General features: G+C 34.5%; 3 protein-coding genes and 1 long non-coding RNA gene across 4 annotated transcripts; 1 reads left to right on the top strand and 3 right to left on the bottom strand.

Annotated features, from left to right (window-relative positions):
- Positions 1-8,868: 8,868 nt before the first annotated feature.
- On the bottom strand, positions 8,869-9,428 carry LOC129810180 (uncharacterized). Its single transcript, XR_008752704.1, has 3 exons — positions 9,376-9,428; positions 9,041-9,298; positions 8,869-8,964 (listed from the first exon to the last, which is right to left on the bottom strand). It is a non-coding gene; the product is annotated as an uncharacterized LOC129810180 (long non-coding RNA).
- Positions 9,429-9,470: 42 nt separating this feature from the next.
- Positions 9,471-9,878, bottom strand: LOC129809747 (uncharacterized; the record flags this gene model as incomplete). The annotated part of the gene is made up of 1 exon (XM_055859800.1): positions 9,471-9,878. A coding segment is annotated over exon 1 (408 nt), but the record flags the coding sequence as incomplete, so codon positions are not given.
- A 239-nt stretch (positions 9,879-10,117) lies between these two features.
- On the bottom strand, positions 10,118-14,580 carry LOC129809739 (uncharacterized). Its single transcript, XM_055859786.1, has 5 exons — positions 14,460-14,580; positions 10,731-10,807; positions 10,495-10,652; positions 10,315-10,422; positions 10,118-10,223 (listed from the first exon to the last, which is right to left on the bottom strand). Exons 1-5 carry the CDS (start codon positions 14,578-14,580, stop codon positions 10,118-10,120), a joined length of 570 nt encoding a protein of 189 aa, XP_055715761.1.
- A 1,397-nt stretch (positions 14,581-15,977) lies between these two features.
- On the top strand, positions 15,978-16,908 carry LOC129810177 (uncharacterized). Its single transcript, XM_055860495.1, has 3 exons — positions 15,978-16,258; positions 16,318-16,502; positions 16,559-16,908. The coding sequence occupies exons 1-3, from the start codon at positions 16,082-16,084 to the stop codon at positions 16,848-16,850; spliced, it is 654 nt and encodes a 217-aa protein (XP_055716470.1). The 5' UTR covers positions 15,978-16,081; the 3' UTR covers positions 16,851-16,908.
- The last annotated feature ends 272 nt before the right edge of the window (positions 16,909-17,180 follow it).

The following is a 17,180-nucleotide window of genomic DNA, read 5'->3' as shown; positions in this document are numbered from 1 at the left end:
GATCGTAAATACAAGAGTCTGCACTTTAATTGCCTGTTCTTGATTTAACCACAAAAAGCTCCACACACACATTTTAATAGATGAACTCTTGGGATATTTGTAGTATCAAGAAGAGAACAATTTATTTGTTAATAAATACATTGGAACATATAACACCAGATAATATCTCCTTTATATAGCATATATTGTCTTCTGTGCTGTGAACTCTATACATAGCATGTGCTCATATTCTTGGTGGTTGTTTATCTCACATTCTTATATTGGAAATGTTCTTATTCCATTATTAACAACTCTTGAAGCGTGGTATTATAACTGTTTCATTTATTAAACAACAAGTCGTTCTGGATCAATTTTGTGTGATTTCTTTAGAAATTTATGTATCTGCTCAAAATATATTTAACTGCAATATGTGTCCATTATACCAAGTTTCAGTTGGACTACTCAGGGGAAGATCGGGCTATTTCACACAATTCTTCTGCTTGATTTTGTCTGGAAATTATGATAGTTTAATTTACCTTGCCTTTGAAAAAAATTGTTTTTTTAAGGATGTTCAGTGAACTCGAGCCAATCCGACCAGGGAACCCTCGGCGAACCTGGGGAACTCACGGGGAGCCCGGGGATCTCAGGGAACTCACGGGAAACTCGGTCAACCTATACATTTTTCAGGGTACCCGGGGAACCTATATAGTAAGGTGGGGTAACCGGATCGTTTTCCGTAGAGCGCTACTTAAACGCTTGTTTTTCGACTGATGAATTTCTTTTTCCTTCTTCTTCTATTATAATTAGGCAAATGCCTATTTTTCCCACTTTTCTTTTTTCTTTTTTACTTTTTCACAATTTCTTTTTTACTTCTTATAAATCCATGGAATTATTCACTGTTTTATTCAGAAACATAACATGAAAAAAATATCAAAAATATTTTTAAAAAAATTGTAAAATAATGATAATACTAAAAAAGTTAGTATTCACTAACAAGGGGAGGAACCCAACTGTCTCCCGCGGATCGGGACGAAACTTGGCATGTAAGTAGGGTCCATATAGAAAGTTAACCAGCCACTGGCTTTTTACTGTGCGGCCATTAGAAGTAGTCATTGTGACCATTCATAGTCATGAATTTCTTATATATGAAAGATTCTTTTAACATTTGTTGCTATTTTTCTTTGACCTGAAAATGCGTTTTAATGATGTTAAAGCTTGGTTTGTGAGTTACTGATGAACGTCAGAACCCTTTCATGCGATACACCTTCATGGTAATGTCATAGGTCATCCGAGTAAAAATTATACTTTTTCAAGGAAAATAATATTTTTAATATCAGCGAATTTTTCTTTCAGATTGTTTAAAAATAGCGAATAGGAGAAATTTCTTATTCTTCTGTTCCTTCTTTTCCTCTTTAAATTTTACTGCTGCCGGATTTCTTTTTCTTTCTGGTAAGATCCACATTGCATACTTTTTCGTCTTCAATTTTTTTTTCTATTACAAAAATATTTGTTTTTTGTTCATATGTCTGCCATTTTTTATTCGATTTTGATGAGTAAGTAGTCATTAGAAAGGTCCCAATGAGCTCTATAACATACCCAAAAATCATAAAAATCGGAAAATTACAACTATCAAATTTTCAAGGTAAAAAATACTTCTTCGGCTGAATTAACGTTTGACTACATTAACAACGAATTACATTAAAATTATGTGGTTAGTTTTGTCTACATGAGTTTTAATTTACTTTTTAAAATTCTACTTTGAAATGTTTGGAAAATATTTAAAAAAAAAAACAATAATAGTTAGTCTGAAATTTTCAAAAATACACATTTTCTATACAATATAAAAATATTGGATTTTTTTTTATCATAAGTAATCATTATCATCAACATGTAATTTAAAATTTTTGCACAATTTCAGGAAGAACACAATTTATTTAAAAAAAATATAAGACAATTTTGATACCTATTTTGCGTTACAAATTCCTTCATGCGAGATATCGAGTTTGGAAATTGTTGGAAAACTGCATTTCCCTTGGAGATAGAAGATAGTGGTCTTCGGCAAAATGGAAGAGCAAGAAATTTGTCATCCTGACCTGACCCTATGATATCATTAGGGATCTGCGAAAGATCTTCCAATCTTGCAAAAAATTGAATATGAACTATTGTATTCTCCTACTCTATCTTTTATTTATTCGAACAATGCAAATATATAGATATTAGACTTCCTTGAATATTAATGGAAATTACGCAAGATTATTGCAGTTATATTTTTATTTAATTAACGGGATACTACTTTATTAGAAAGAAAAGAATTTCACGATATGCTACTTTAGGTGATTTAGGACAGAAGATATGATCTTCCAGTTTGGTTTTCTGTCTATAACTGCAAAACTGCTTGACCAAACATAAACATTAATATTTATGACCAGCGCACACTAACTTTTGTTTGTAAACATGTTTTCAAAATTTGCCATGTGAATGAGCGAGATGACTAGATCTAGATCTCACTCAAACTCATTGAAATGTCAAAAACATGTTTACTAAACAAAAGTTATTGTACGTTGAGCATTATATGAAAATGAAACGTCTCGATCCGCTCAATAATTTTGTAGAGTATTTAAACATCGTCAAACCTCCTCTAGTAGCGCTAAAATCGCTTTGAAAGTTTTGACCTTGAAATTTTAACAGTTGTAATTTTCCGATTTTTATGATTTTTGGGTATGTTATAGAGCTCATTGGGACCTTCCTAACGACTACTTACTCAAAATCGAATAAAAAATGGCAGACATATGAATAAAAAACAAACATTTTTGTAATAAAAAAATGAAGACGAAAAGAAAAAGAAAGTAAAAGAAATCCGGCAGCAGTAAAATTTAAAGAGGAAAAGAAGGAACAGAAGAATAAGAAATTTCTCCCATTCGCTATTTTTAAACAATCTGAAAGAAAAATTCGCTGATATTAAAAATATTATTTTCCTTGAAAAAGTATAATGTTTACTCGGATGACCTATGACACTACCATGAAGGTGTATCGCATGAAAGGGTTCTGACGTTCATCAGTAACTCACAAACCAAGCTTTAACATCATTAAAACGCATTTTCAGGTCAAAGAAAAATAGCAACAAATGTTAAAAGAATCTTTCATATATAAGAAATTCATGACTATGAATGGTCACAATGACTACTTCTAATGGCCGCACAGTGAAAAGCCAGTGGCTGGTTAACTTTCTATATGGACCCTACTTACATGCCAAGTTTCGTCCCGATCCGCGGGAGACAGTTGGGTTCCTCCCCTTGTAAGTGGATCGCCTCTTCGCTAATTGGGTTAAATGGTCTTTTAATTGGATCACTTAATTTACAAGCATATTAAAACGAGAAAATATTTTTTATTACATTTTTAAAATTTTTATTGGATTATTTCATTTAATATTTAATGTGAAAGGCAATCTTTGGTGTAAAATCAATTTTATGAACAACCAATGGAGGAACAAATTGGCCAGTAGCAGACACCATGAAGAGTGTTGTGGCACATTCCTTCGATCCAAAATTATTAAGAGCTGGCACAACATGTGAACCTTTCCTGGCCAATACATTTTCATCTTCTGGTGTCAAGAAAAAGGCACTTTCGCCGAAATTAAAAATCCGGTCTGGTGAAATGGTCAGCAGCTAGTGTTCTGTGAAATATTCTTGACAATTCTGAAACCATTCCGTGAGATCTTCAGCAGCCACAGCCCTTTCCAATGAGAAGGACTTTGTCTTGTGCATGCTATGTTAGAACCATCTCGTACACCCTTCAAGGCATTCTTTAAATCTTCCTTTATCTTAGGAATCTTTTTCTCTGTTCCCTTCGGCATCTGAAATAGTAAAACAGTGCTGAACATTGCGATTCCCGAAAAGAATACTGATTTGCGAAGCACCCATTTAGAGCAAAATGTAAACAGCCACAAATTGCTAATTTCTTTATAAAATATTATTATTTCATGAAAATCGATTTACTCACCTTGCAGGAGAGTGATTGCACTTCACTTTTAATTAAACCTTTGTATTTAAAATACTTTTTTTTTTCGCAAAAATTTTTAGTTTTTTCGTATATTTTCACAAAAGAAAACGGCACAATTGTTTCACGTATCGCAGAGCTGATTTTACCGCCGATTCATTCGCGTGCATTTGATTCGCAATTGGGAACAGTTGGGAACTGAATTAAGAACTATTATGTAAAATTTCTTATGAAACTTTTCATCATGTGAATATAGCTTTAATAAATGCTGTATTAAATTTTTATTTATACCGTAGAAACGGCTGACTGGCCTCCGGTCCGGCGTGACTTTGTCCGATTGATCAAGACCATCTTTAAGTAGTAGAAATAAAGAAAAGCCTACAAACATCTGTGCGTTGAGTCGACGGTTAAGTGTACTGGGTTACAATCATATAATTTCATTATTATGTGCTTCAGATAAATCGAAAATCCATTCATATAGTAAATGTTAATTTAAAAAATCTCACTTTAAGCAGGTTCCAAATTGATCTACTCTACCCTAATCACGATTAATTTAGCCTGTAGTTTTCTATTATTGAATTTTACTAAGTCGCCGTACTCTAACAAAAATTAGTGAATGAACTCAGAAGTTTAATGGTTTAATGAGAAACATACGGAAAATTTCAGCGGTATCCTATTTCAGCAGAAGGTCCCAAAGACTTCTTAAATTTGGAGACGAATTGTCTGTTCCACCTTTTCTAACAAAACACATTGGCCAGGGGGTTATTATCGGACTCTACTCTTCTCTCTATTTGTCAATAACCATCTGTCCTACGAAATTGCTCATACAACTTGTACTCTAATGATTTCTAGATTTATGTCAGGGTTATTCCTCAGATCTTTCCTTTGCCTTTCAGCTTATGAATCATAACTTAGCGAAAGTTAAGCACTGGTTAGTTTCAAATGATTTACTACCCAAAAACCCAAAAAGTTACAGGCTATCACTAGGCAAAAAGTCAGCCAATACCTTCTGTCTTTTAGTCTTTCAGGGAGAAGTTATTTCTTTTGTAGATCAAGTGAGAAAGCTCGGTATTATCTTTAACAAGATTTCATCTTGGTCTGACGATAAATCCACTATTTGTCAAGAGGAGAATTTTTCTCTTATTCCATTTTAATACACTTCCGAGACATCTGAGAACATCAAAACTCATATAGGTGCTTCCATTCCATAGGGGAAAGTACTCTCCCTTTGAATATTCATGCCTTCGAATAATGTGAATTTCTTTTGTTTTTCATAAGAGATTGCTGATTAGGCAACTAATATTTAATAGAAATGTATAAGTCTCTTAGGAAAACTTAAAGAAAATTCACATTATTCGAATGTATCAACGTTCGAAGAGAGAGTACTTTCCCCTACTACGAAAATCGAGCCAACGATCTTTCTGATAAAGAGTTTGCTCTTACCTATTGATCCATGAGATCTCCAATAAGTAATAGTAATTACTCCATCCTCCCCTATGTGTAACCCAAGTCAAAGTTCATAATTATGATATGTACATAGCAATACAAATTATGTGAATTACAGCCAGGGAAGTACATTTTCTTGTCTTTCTTCTTCAATTTTATTTCTTATCATTTGAATTATCATTTTGCCTTACATTTTCATAAAGTGATTATCCCACAGATTGTATTTGCATTTATCGTAAATGAGAGAGCAATCGCTGTTTTCTCCATTGTGGGCATTGTAGTAATGTCGATCATCGACCTCTTCCAGCAAATTAGCGTCTTTGGGTAAACTGAAAAAAACAGAATGTTCAAACTGTTGAAAAATTGACCACATTCGAAAGCACTGCTATCTTTGTTCGAATTATAAAGACGCAAATATGACGTCGCTTTCGTCGCTTCCGTCGCTTGCATAAAGGATTGTCATAACTGCTCTTTTAATCATTTAACTCTTTTGATCATGTATTTTGAAATAATACCCGAAGGGTTCTTGAAAATTTACCTTAAAACGTCTTATATGGGAATGGATTTAGAAATGCACCCTATTGTCCTATCCACCGAGGAGTCTTAAAAAATCTCCTTTAGTGGTTTATTTCTGAGATACATTTTCTAAACTCCTCTGATAAAATTTCCCTACTATCCCTCGACTAAAATAGAGTCTGATAGACTGGGTGCGAACACGACTAGAGTTTGATTCTCCAATAGTGTCTTGGACAAAAGCTAAATGGAACTCTATTTGCAGAAAAAGTCGTTGATGTTCGAAGACTTCAAACTCTGCTTTGAATTTTGATAGGGGAAAGTGCTCTCTTTTCGAACGTTCGTGCCTTCGAATAATGTGAATTTCAATTGGTTTTCGTAAAAGATTTACACTAAATTATCACGGAATTATCAACCATTGATGATAAGCTAACTAATATTAAATGGAAATATGTAAGTCTCTTAGGAAAAATAAAAGAAAATTAACATTATTCGAAGGCATGAACGTTCGAAGGGAGAGTACTTTCCCCTACTAAATTTTCGCACAACTTGGGGAAAAATTTATGAAATATCACACCAAACAGCTGGCCAAAGAGTTACTCAGTAATTATAAAGTGATTCAATACTGAGACAGGTATAGCAAAAATCGTACAACAAAATGAAGACCAGCACATTTTGAGACTTAAGGACTTCGAAATTCGAACAGGATGTACTACAGTCACCTTGCGGAATTATCAAAAAGTATGAATGTTTCCTTTTTGCCTTCTTAAATTATTTTCGAATTTTTCAAACTCTACTTGTGAATGGTAAGACTGTCTATTTTATTTCGAAAGTTTTCGAACTTCAGGAATCCCTTTGGTCTATATTACAAAACCGTTAATGTCTTATATTTCACAACACTTTGTGCTACTTATTCTCACTACGATACAAGATATTTCGAATTATAATTATCAAGAAAAATTTACAAATTCTCGAAAACCATAAAAGAGCTGATGATTTAAAATGGCTAAAGATGTCAAAATATTCGAATATAGCTTTTGAATAGAGAGATTTAAGACACCGAAAGATAGGCAAATTGCACTGGAATAAAGCTCAGTGGAGGACTTTTATTTCGAAGTAGAGGTTTTGAAGTACATATTGGCCTTAATTCTGAGACCAAAATCAAGATCAAAAGTTCAAGCTGTCAAATATTTCCAAAATCAAGATTTCGTATTCTGACGCGAAATATTTATGGAACTTAAAATGTCTTAGCTAAGAACCAAGATTTCAAGATTTTCCACACGTTACGTAACGTTTTGTTCCACGAAACGTTACTTCTAACAAATATCTTAATTTCCTCTGTTGAATTTGTTGAAATTTCGTCATATAAATTAAGAAAATTAATTTTAGGACGTATTAAAGAATAAATGAGAGGCCTTAAACGAGAGTACAGGAAGTGCAAACGAAACTTGTGACCTGTGATAAACCAAGAAATACTTATGCAAGATGTGATTATTTTTCTGGTATCCTCAGGGTGGTGTATTTCGATATGTACACCTAGAAATACGTATTATTTCGATTAAATTACAAGATCAAAAATATAGTATTTTTCAAAGTATAATTCTCTTTTTTTACCATCTCTTATAGAAATATTCCTCATCAATAGTCATTTCCATATGAAATTCTTCAAATTGTTACTACTTGAAAATTCCAAACACCTCCGAGAGGTTCTTGAAATTATTTCAAGAAAACAAGAAATTTGAGATCTTGAAATCTTGAAATATTTGCTCCAGAATTGCAAATCTTGATATCCACAAAGTTTGTGTCTTGGATTTCAAGATTTCAAGACATTTGACAAATTTGACATCTTGATCTTGATTTTTTGATTTCAGAATACCAAAGTCATGAAATTTTCTTGATCTTGATCTTGGTCTCAGAATTGAGGCCATTATCTCCTTATTTAGATTAGGATTAATGGTTTAATCTTGAGAAAAAATCACCATGTCATGTGTCATTATTTCCCGAACTATCTCGTTTAAAATAGAAAGTTAAGCATATTTTTTATTTATTATTAATGTTCCTTAACTAGAAATTTTATCAAAACGAAAAATGTTAAAGTTGCCATTAAGTAAGAAAGTATTTTAAGGGTTTTAGACTTTTTTAAGTTTATTACATATTTGTCAAAATTAGCAGCTGATTCCGAAAAGCACTAGAGAAAACCTTTGAGAAGCTTGAGAGCCTTCCCCTACACCTGCTAATATTTCGAACATAAAACTTTTCAGGGAGATTTTATTTCGAATGGGATATTTTGTATTCAAACACCCTCGATTAAACCAGAGATGGACAAGACCGTTTAAAACCGAACAAACGTCAAATGAAAATTGTATGTCAATGATCAAAACGCTACCTGGATAAATTTATTTTGACGTTTATTCGGTTTCAACCAGTTCTTACTGACCACTGGAGGGGAATTCTGTAACACTCTGGCAATGCCATATGACAAATTGGGTTCGAATTTTAGGAGAGCTTTTTCAAAAATGCGATTCTGTAACCATGGCATTGCCATTTCAGCTCACATGGCATTGTCACAAGTCACATATTTGAGATTTCTGACAATTCGAATGACAATGAATTTTGTTAAACAAATCAACCAAGACGTACTATATTTTTATAAAATCACCAAATAAAGGGATTTCAGTAAAAATTTAATGAATTGCATTTTGGAACTCATATGATATGACAAAAAAAGCTCAAATGGCATTGCCAGATTTCGAACTTACGAGTGATAATGCCAGGAAAATTACAGAATTCCCCTACTGGTTTAATTGAACCTTTAAAGACGATAAGAAAAATGATGAAAAATATATTTTTTCCAAATTCGTAAAGTTTGGAAACTCGCAACAATTCGAGCAATCTTCGAATTTCCCTCTACCATTGCCTTACCTGAATATGACTTTCATGATTTCCGATAAGAATGTGTTGGGCAGCTCTGACGACATTTTCGACTGGCACAAAGTCTTCAAGACACATTCACGGCCATTAACACCTTTCCTGTACATAACAAAAGAACCCATTTATGTATTGTTCTACAAAAGGAAAAAAACAGCATTTCATGCAGAAATCATACCCTTCCAGATATGACTCAATCCGGGAATACAATTTCCGTCTCGATACTAAAGGCTCCTTTCCGAATTTTTCTTTTAAAGTTGTTGAATTGAAATGATTTTCTGCACTGCGTTTTGCTAAAACCGGAAGGAGCTTAAAACGATTCTTCTGTCTGTGGCCACTTCTTCTCCATGCGAGCATTTGATTTCTGGATAAGGGTATTATACGATTGCCATAGTTTGAGTTGCCAATGGAATTTTTCTTGGAAAATTCGCTAAATCTGCAAAGAAAAAAATCAATGTGGGAAGCTGTGTTAAAATGTTGTACTCATTTTTTTGGACGAAGTTATATATATACCGTTCTTTGAGCGTTGACCAGAGATTTTTCAATCCTGTTAGAGCTGGTTGATTGGCAAAATGGGTCATCAAAGTTGTATTGTAAGTAGATGGATAGTTGCTATGCCAATTGTAAGGTGATTTAACTTTGGACGTAAGAGGATTTGTGTAGTAGTATTGGTGCTTGGTGTATTTGCTATATGGCTTGTCCACATATTTCACTTTACTGATGTCCTTATCGTGTCTGAGCCCTAGTGTTCCATTTTTAATGCGCTCCCCAATTTCTGCAGCGATATCATCAAGGGGATAGTAGGGTAGTTCGTAACCAATGGCGCCTGTGATGCCCAGAATAAAAACCAATGGAACTCCATGCATTGGTATGCCCTGGAAGTGTACCACCTGGAGAGATGATCCTTCTGGGAAAATGAGCCAGCGTTTCTTTCGCGACAGTATCCGATGGGACTCATCGCTGAAGGTGACAACAATTTCACTAAATGCAAGCACTAGCAAGAAATTCCACTTCATTTTCCGAAATGCTCCACTGAAATGCTTGCCCAAGATTTCTTTTCCAAACTTGGATCCTCAAAAATTTCCTACCACCTCTTACAACGTTTCATTAGATGAGGAAGAAAAAAAAGTAGTCTTTTAGGTTAATCCACAAGAGTTTAATGTAATTAAAACATATTAGCGCTACAGCGTTATCTGGGAATTTCCCCGGGGAAAAAAAATAGAAATGTCGGTTATCTGAAGAATGTTCTCTCTTCTCAGAGGTCTGTGTAGGGTGACAAATCTAAGAAATTTATGGGACACGATTCTCGCATTTCCTCACAAGATGTTGGAATCATGTAGGAGTGTTGTCTTAAATCAACACTCCAGGGAGATGATGCACTATTCAAATAAGAAAGGCGTACATGTATAATTAAACTAAATTAATTGAAGACTAAATAGACATTTCCTTTACCTAAATATTTTTTTGAACAATTTCCTAAACATCCCACTTTCCTGGTTCTCAATTTCCTTAGCCTCACAAACAGATCTCCTCAAGCATGCCCGACCATTGAATCCAAGTCTATGGAAAGTGTTTTTTTTTTTCAAAGCATATCAATTGAATTAAAGACAATTGTATTAAACTTCAACTTACGCTCCCATAAAGTCCTCAACGGTCTCATGAACATCTCGTCGACGAACTTTGTAGCTTGAAGGATATGGCCAATTAATGTCATAATTCTGCCGAAAGCCATAAGCATGGGCCCAAATTTGATTTACTTTTATCACATTGTCTTTTATATTCACACGAAACTACATCAAAGAAATTTTATTCAAAAAGATAAAGTTAGAAAACTTTCTTCTTTTTTTTAATAGAAGAAAAAGACTCACAAAAACTTTTCCGCCTGAAATGAATCCCAAATATCGACGATATCTCTTCACAATGGTCTCATTTGTGATATTCTGATCTAAAGAATAAGCACTACAAATTGCAGAGAATATCACCAGAAGTTTGACAAAATTTAGCCTCATATTGAAATTAGATTGAGTCGAACTCTAACACAATCATACACTGTGAAGTGATACCTAATTAATTAAAATAAACTGGAGGATTCTTTAGGAGTCAACTTAAAGTTATGAAGTGATATTTCGGAATTTCAAAAAAGTCTCACTTCTGCAGTGAACAGCATTTCTAGGTCAGTAGCCTTTTCTACATTCTCAACAGAATGAACTGTTACTCATTGAGATTGTTAGCACATTTCATTAGCAACTTACCCCCGTGATGACTTCTTACTGTATTTACATATAGTAATTTTTGGTTCAAACGCCCTCAGCGCTAAAGGTCTATCTATAGGTTTTTGGCATTTCTTTGGAATGACGGGAATGCCAAATACATATATTTCAGTCGTTATTCAATTAATCATGTATAATGATATGCAAGAGACTAATCTTGTCTTGAGAACATTAGAATAAAAAAATTTATTATACTTTATGGCTTCAGGATCTACTGATTCATTACTGATAAAAGAAAGAAGCCTTACCTTAAGAAACTGTCAGCACAAAATGAAATTATTCTATTCTTGGTCCCAGGATACGCAGATATCCTGGGAAAAGAGATTGCGGACAGGCTATCGAAACTCGGTAGGGAAAGACCTTTCATAGGACCCGAACCTGTGATAAGAGTACGCAAAGAAACAAAAAATTATCAATTAAAGAACATTGTTCTCGAGGAACACAAAAAATATTAGGAAAACACAAATGTCTGCAGATCCACAAAGACTCTGCTAGAAAATTCAATGGACATTTTTGCCCAATTATTGGACTTCTCTCGGAAATCAACAAGAACTATCGAGAAAACTGACTGAATGCCCATCTATTTATTTAAGATGAACCTGGTTGACAGCTCGATATGCAGATGGTGCAAAGCTGCGCATGAAACAGTGGAGCACTTTCTAGGAAACTGGTCAACGTTATCTTCACTTAGACGCGTAACTTTTGGACAAAACACCATAGAGTTCAAGGATTTCCAGATTCTCCGATTGAGTGATCTACTCAATTTCTGGATCGGAGCAATAAATGGAATTGGGATTAGGGCTTAAATTTCTAGAAATGCAGAGCTCATTACCTGCTCAACATGGCTGTATCCTATCCTACACCGAGAAAAATGTGGATGGTAAAATTTACCATCCTCCATACAAAATTCTAATGGCCGGATAGTAAAAAAGTCGCCCAGCAAACGCGATATTAAATTGGACTGTCAAAAATTGTAGAATCTATTGCATGGATAGTAAATTCTAATAGCCGGATGGTAAATTCTAATATCCCGGATATTAGATTTTACTAGCCGGATGGTAAATTTTACTGTCAGGATAGTAAATTTTACTAGCCGGATATTAGAATGAAAAATGTCGGAAAAAATTATTTTTCCTTATTTTCATTGATTTTTGGCCATTGTTTGAGGGCTTGGGGCCCCCGTCCTTCCTGGATGACATTCTCTGTATTTCAAGCCATTTTGATGCGTGAAAATCTTTTTCCAACATTGACGACTGCGCCAAGATTTGAACACGCGACCTTTGTGATGACAGTCCAGCATCTTCCAGCTGCGCCACGAATTGCTATAATGTATTCAAAGCATATCGGGAACCGTTGCATCGGCACCCACGATATTCCAAAATGACATTCTAACAGCAGGATGGCAAATTTTACTGGCTTGGATAGTAATTTCAATCCAAATTACTATACTCCGTTAAAATTTACTGTCTCCCAGTCAAATTTTAACATCTAATATGCGGCCAGTAAAATTTACTTCCCGGATATTAGAATCTAAGAGAGGTCAATATAAAATCTAAATGAGGATAGTAGATTTCACCATCCGACTGTTAGAATTTACTATCCATAGGATAGTAAATTTTAAAATGTCAAAATAGTAGATTCTAAAGGAAAATTTCTATGGAGGATGGTATTTTCTACTATCTTTTGGGGCAGTAGAATTTAAAGACACGATTTGTAGAAAATACCATCCAAATTTTTCTCGGTGTAGGACACTTATCTACAATCTACATACTTTGGGACTGGGCGATCAGTTGTGAAGTCGGCGACCAACGCAGACGGATTAAGAGGTAATAAATTTAGTATTTAGTATTGTCATTGGGTGTATTACCAGAAGAAAACTGGTATCCCGAATGCTGTACTATGCTTTTCAGGAAGTGACGAAGCTGTTGTCCCCTTCCGTGACCATCTTTTCAGCCGCTAAAACCCAGTTAAAGTGCCAAGGCTTTTGCCCCCGTCGACAAGGTTACACTTTCCGTGTGACCACAGGTTGTCCCAGCCAGGTACTTTGGCTGCAGTACCGTTATGAAACTGGGAAGCTAGTCCCACGCGGTCCTTGCCGTCCTGGCTCTTACGGCGAAGGTGCCGTACCCCAAGATAAAGAATGCCGCCCGAAGAGACCGGCCCTACCCTATAAGGTCTATCGATTGCCCGAATTGTCTTTAAGCTCAAAGTTGATGGTCAAACAACCGTTAAGTTTGAAGTCAGCCCTAAGTGTTCTAAGTGTCCTAAGTGTTCTTCCCTGGCCCAAGACTTGGTCTCTTCCTCCTGCTATAAAGGTCGAAAAGTCACATCCACAACAGTATTATTATTATCTTTTTATTAACATAATAAAAGCTTTATAAACGCTTTAAACTCAAACTTATAGTTTTTTATTTTGTCCATGGTATGTAATATTTTTATTATTCAATCAATATAATCACATTTTTTTTTCAAAAGCAGGAACTTAGTTACAAATATGCTTCCGGAATTGTACCAGAGTCCCCAAAGTCCGATTGTATCCCTTTAAGGACGATAGGGACACGAGTGTCCCAATTTTTTCCTTATGGCTTTATAAAGTTATTTTTTGCTAAAAGAAGCCAGAAAAAGTGATTTTTTCTGACCCCCAATTTTTGGCCCTTTCTTCTAAAAGGGGTTATGTCGGTCACGCAGACTGAAAAACTGCATATATACTTAACATCTTTTTTCAACATAATAAAAAATATGTTTCGTTCGAGCTTTTAGTCATATAAAAGTACAATATTTTAACTATATTTTTCCAATTTCTTATTTCCAAATTTTAAAAAAAAAACTCAAGAAAAACCTGCCATTAGGCTTAAAATTCTATCTTTATAAGAGTTGATCCTTGCTACCTCTTTGACTGCCTAATTCATCAGAAAAACTTCACTCTGGAACTGGATCTAAAAAACAAGTCACTTAGAACACAAAAAAGATAATCTTTAACGATTATTTTAACAATATTATTCAAAAGCACAAAAGGAAAACTATTCGTGATTTATCTCAACTAAATAAGATTGCCAATAACATGAAGTTCTTAAAAAAAAAGTATCTTTCGTTAAACCACTTTTTCCAATTCAATTCAATTTAAGGTAGGTGAAGCTGTGGTAAACCAACTGGAGGGGGGTTCACCTTGTTGTCTCCGGATCCAGTAGTGAAACACAACTCACTTTTTTTTAGAGCTGTTTTATTTAAGGAAGAATACACTGCCCAATAACATGGGCCACGTTTACACAGTGACTGACCCCTTCCTTAGATTCAACTACCCTTTTTATATCAAAATTCTCCACTCACCCCCTATTTTCTCGACATTATTTCCCGTGAGAAGGTGTCCAATTAGTGATTCAGGACAACCCTTTAGATAGCGATCGTCTGGAGACGATCGCTCGGTGCATGTCCAACTTTCCACCTTCATTATCTCTAGAGTTTTTTCCCATACCTTATATATCCTTAAGAAAGAGGTTGCTTAATTAGGATGACCAAGGACCTCACACGTTGTCGATCTCTATTTCTTTTTCAGGATTTTATTGCTCTTCTTGGCGCGAGCTCTAATTTAACGACCGTCTCGAAGAGAAAGTAATCTTAAGAACTTGTCACCATAGATCACCTATTTTACGAGCTCTTCAGGAATAGAGGGTGCCTTTGTCTGCCTAATAAGCCAACAAATGCACCCCTTTTTTTCTTCTTGGTCCTCATATCTTGCCCATCGTGATTTTATGACGTTTTTGAGATCACCTGCCTTTTCTCTAATGAGCGTGATGTGTTTATTACCCTGAAGGGGTACTAATGAATTCAAGGGGTTATTTTATCTCTGGGCTACAAATTCCTTGAGGACCAATTTCCCAGAGAACTTTCTCATGATACTGAACATGATCTATCATGTCTCTTCTTGAACGAGCGTGCATGATCTCGCGTAAATACGGGGCAATGGTTGTGATGCAGAAATGAGTCACAACAAAGCAAGTATCGACCATGAAGGTAGGATCGTCACACTAATATAAAATGGTTTTTATAGATTAATAGATTTAATAGTTTTAATAGATTTTGCATAAACAATTAGTTAAGAGCAATGGACAGATTTCAAAAAATCATTTTCTTCAAGGATCCAACGTTGATACCTCACTTACCTGATATAATGAACTTTCAGGAAATTTTGTTTAAATTATATACAAAATTCAAGCGTTCGATTCAACTCTTTAAACTTTTATATAAACTTTTTCCGAATCAACTTTTAATAGACCGATATTTCATTCAAAATGGACGATATTTGAAGCAGTCGAAATAATGCCTCGTTTGTATATACAGTAGGTGCCAAAAGTTTACTCTCTTTGTTAGCAAGGCAACAAACTTTTGGCACCTACCGTACTATGGTCGGTCGCATGAATTTTTATAAATTTATTGTGGAAAAAATCTAGTTCTAGAGCTTTTGAAATAACAACAATAATTTTTTTTGGTAATTTCCGACGATTAATTCAATAGGTGTGGAAACCGATGAGCGTCGGATAAGAAGAAGCAAAGAAAATTTTCAAATTCTTCCCAAGTAGTAAGTGGTAAGTAGTTAAATGATTGTAAAATGATTTGATGAATAAATAGTGCTCTTTCCCGCCCCAGCCACTGAGGAAGGCTTGGAGTACGAGCTGAAAGCTTTGGGAAGAATTTGAAAATTTTCTTTGCTTCTTCTTACCCGACGCTCACCGGTTTCCACACCTAACAACAATAAAATTTCTTACTAAAATTCTTACTTAATGATGTGTATCCCGCGAAGTTCTCTCTACCTTGGCCTTCTCCTTCTTTTCCCGTTGCAACTGGAAATTTGCTACAGTTCACGATAGTGTCAAGTGTTTTCAGTTTAGTTGGTACTGTGATATCATTGAGGTGATCTCTTTAAAAGCAATATTTGTGATATTTCACCGACAATGGAAAATATTTTAAATAGATACGCAATATTGTTGATTGTCTGCATATCTGGATTCTTGAACTTCTGCAATTGTTTGTCAAACAATGGAAGTTTAGTAATTGAAGACACTAAATCACAGAAGATTCTATCGAGAAGCAAACGATACTTGGTGTTCCCCGAGGGATCGAGTTTCTCTGTAAGTTTGTTCTTAAGTGTTACTCGTGAGATGAAAATTAATTTGTTTAATTATTCTAGGCTGCTACTTGCTTCACAATTGGCATAATTGGAAATCCCAGTGATCAGTTTATCAGTTGGGCTCTCAATTGGGGTGTTGCTTATGAATTGCCAACCAATCAGTCGTACTTTGTTGGCCTTAGTCCAGTAATTGCCCGTAGATTTCGGAGAGATTTGTACGGTAAACTGGAATTGGCGATGGATGAGTATGTAGAATTTTTATTTTAAGAATAGATAGGGGTAGTAAAATTTGATTTTTTAGCATGGGATACAATGGTAAGAGCTGCGTACTTAAAGCTCTCTGTCAAAGTCATCAGTATTTCAATCGACAAGGATCAAATATGATTGAGGAGATACTTAGGACGATTTTTAGTCTGCCAAAACAGAAAGTATTTTCTTTTGAGCATCGTGACCTCAATGACTACGATCTTGCCCATCGACAGGGAAGGAAGAAGTCCAATTGTGAAGAATTGTATCCTAATTGTGGATTTTCCCTTTTGGATTTAGCTCTGGGACGATACAGTAAACCACCGCAGGATTTCAATTTTATGTAAAAATTTGTGCAAATGATGCCGTGTTATGTAGAGTAATAAAGGAGTAATTTATTATTAACGCGTAACATTTATTTTCTATCATATTTTACAATCTAAGTGTAAGTATCTAGTTTCATCTTTTTTTTTTCTATTTAAATGTGTGTATTTCTATTATGATTATTTATTCTATTATTCGTTTATGTTTAATTGCAATTCTCATGTATTTTTTAGAGTATTTTTTTGAATTTTTTTCTTTTTACGTACAGTGGTTCTAAATATTGTTTTTGTATGAAAATATGAGAAAAAAAGTCAATAGTCATATGTTTTCACTCAAAGTATCATTTTTATTTG

Source organism: Phlebotomus papatasi, chromosome 1 (genome assembly GCF_024763615.1).
Source record: "Phlebotomus papatasi isolate M1 chromosome 1, Ppap_2.1, whole genome shotgun sequence".
Lineage (NCBI taxonomy): Eukaryota > Metazoa > Arthropoda > Insecta > Diptera > Psychodidae > Phlebotomus > Phlebotomus papatasi.
The sequence above is the reverse complement of the archived record's forward strand: the minus strand, read 5'-3'. Positions and strand labels throughout refer to the sequence as shown.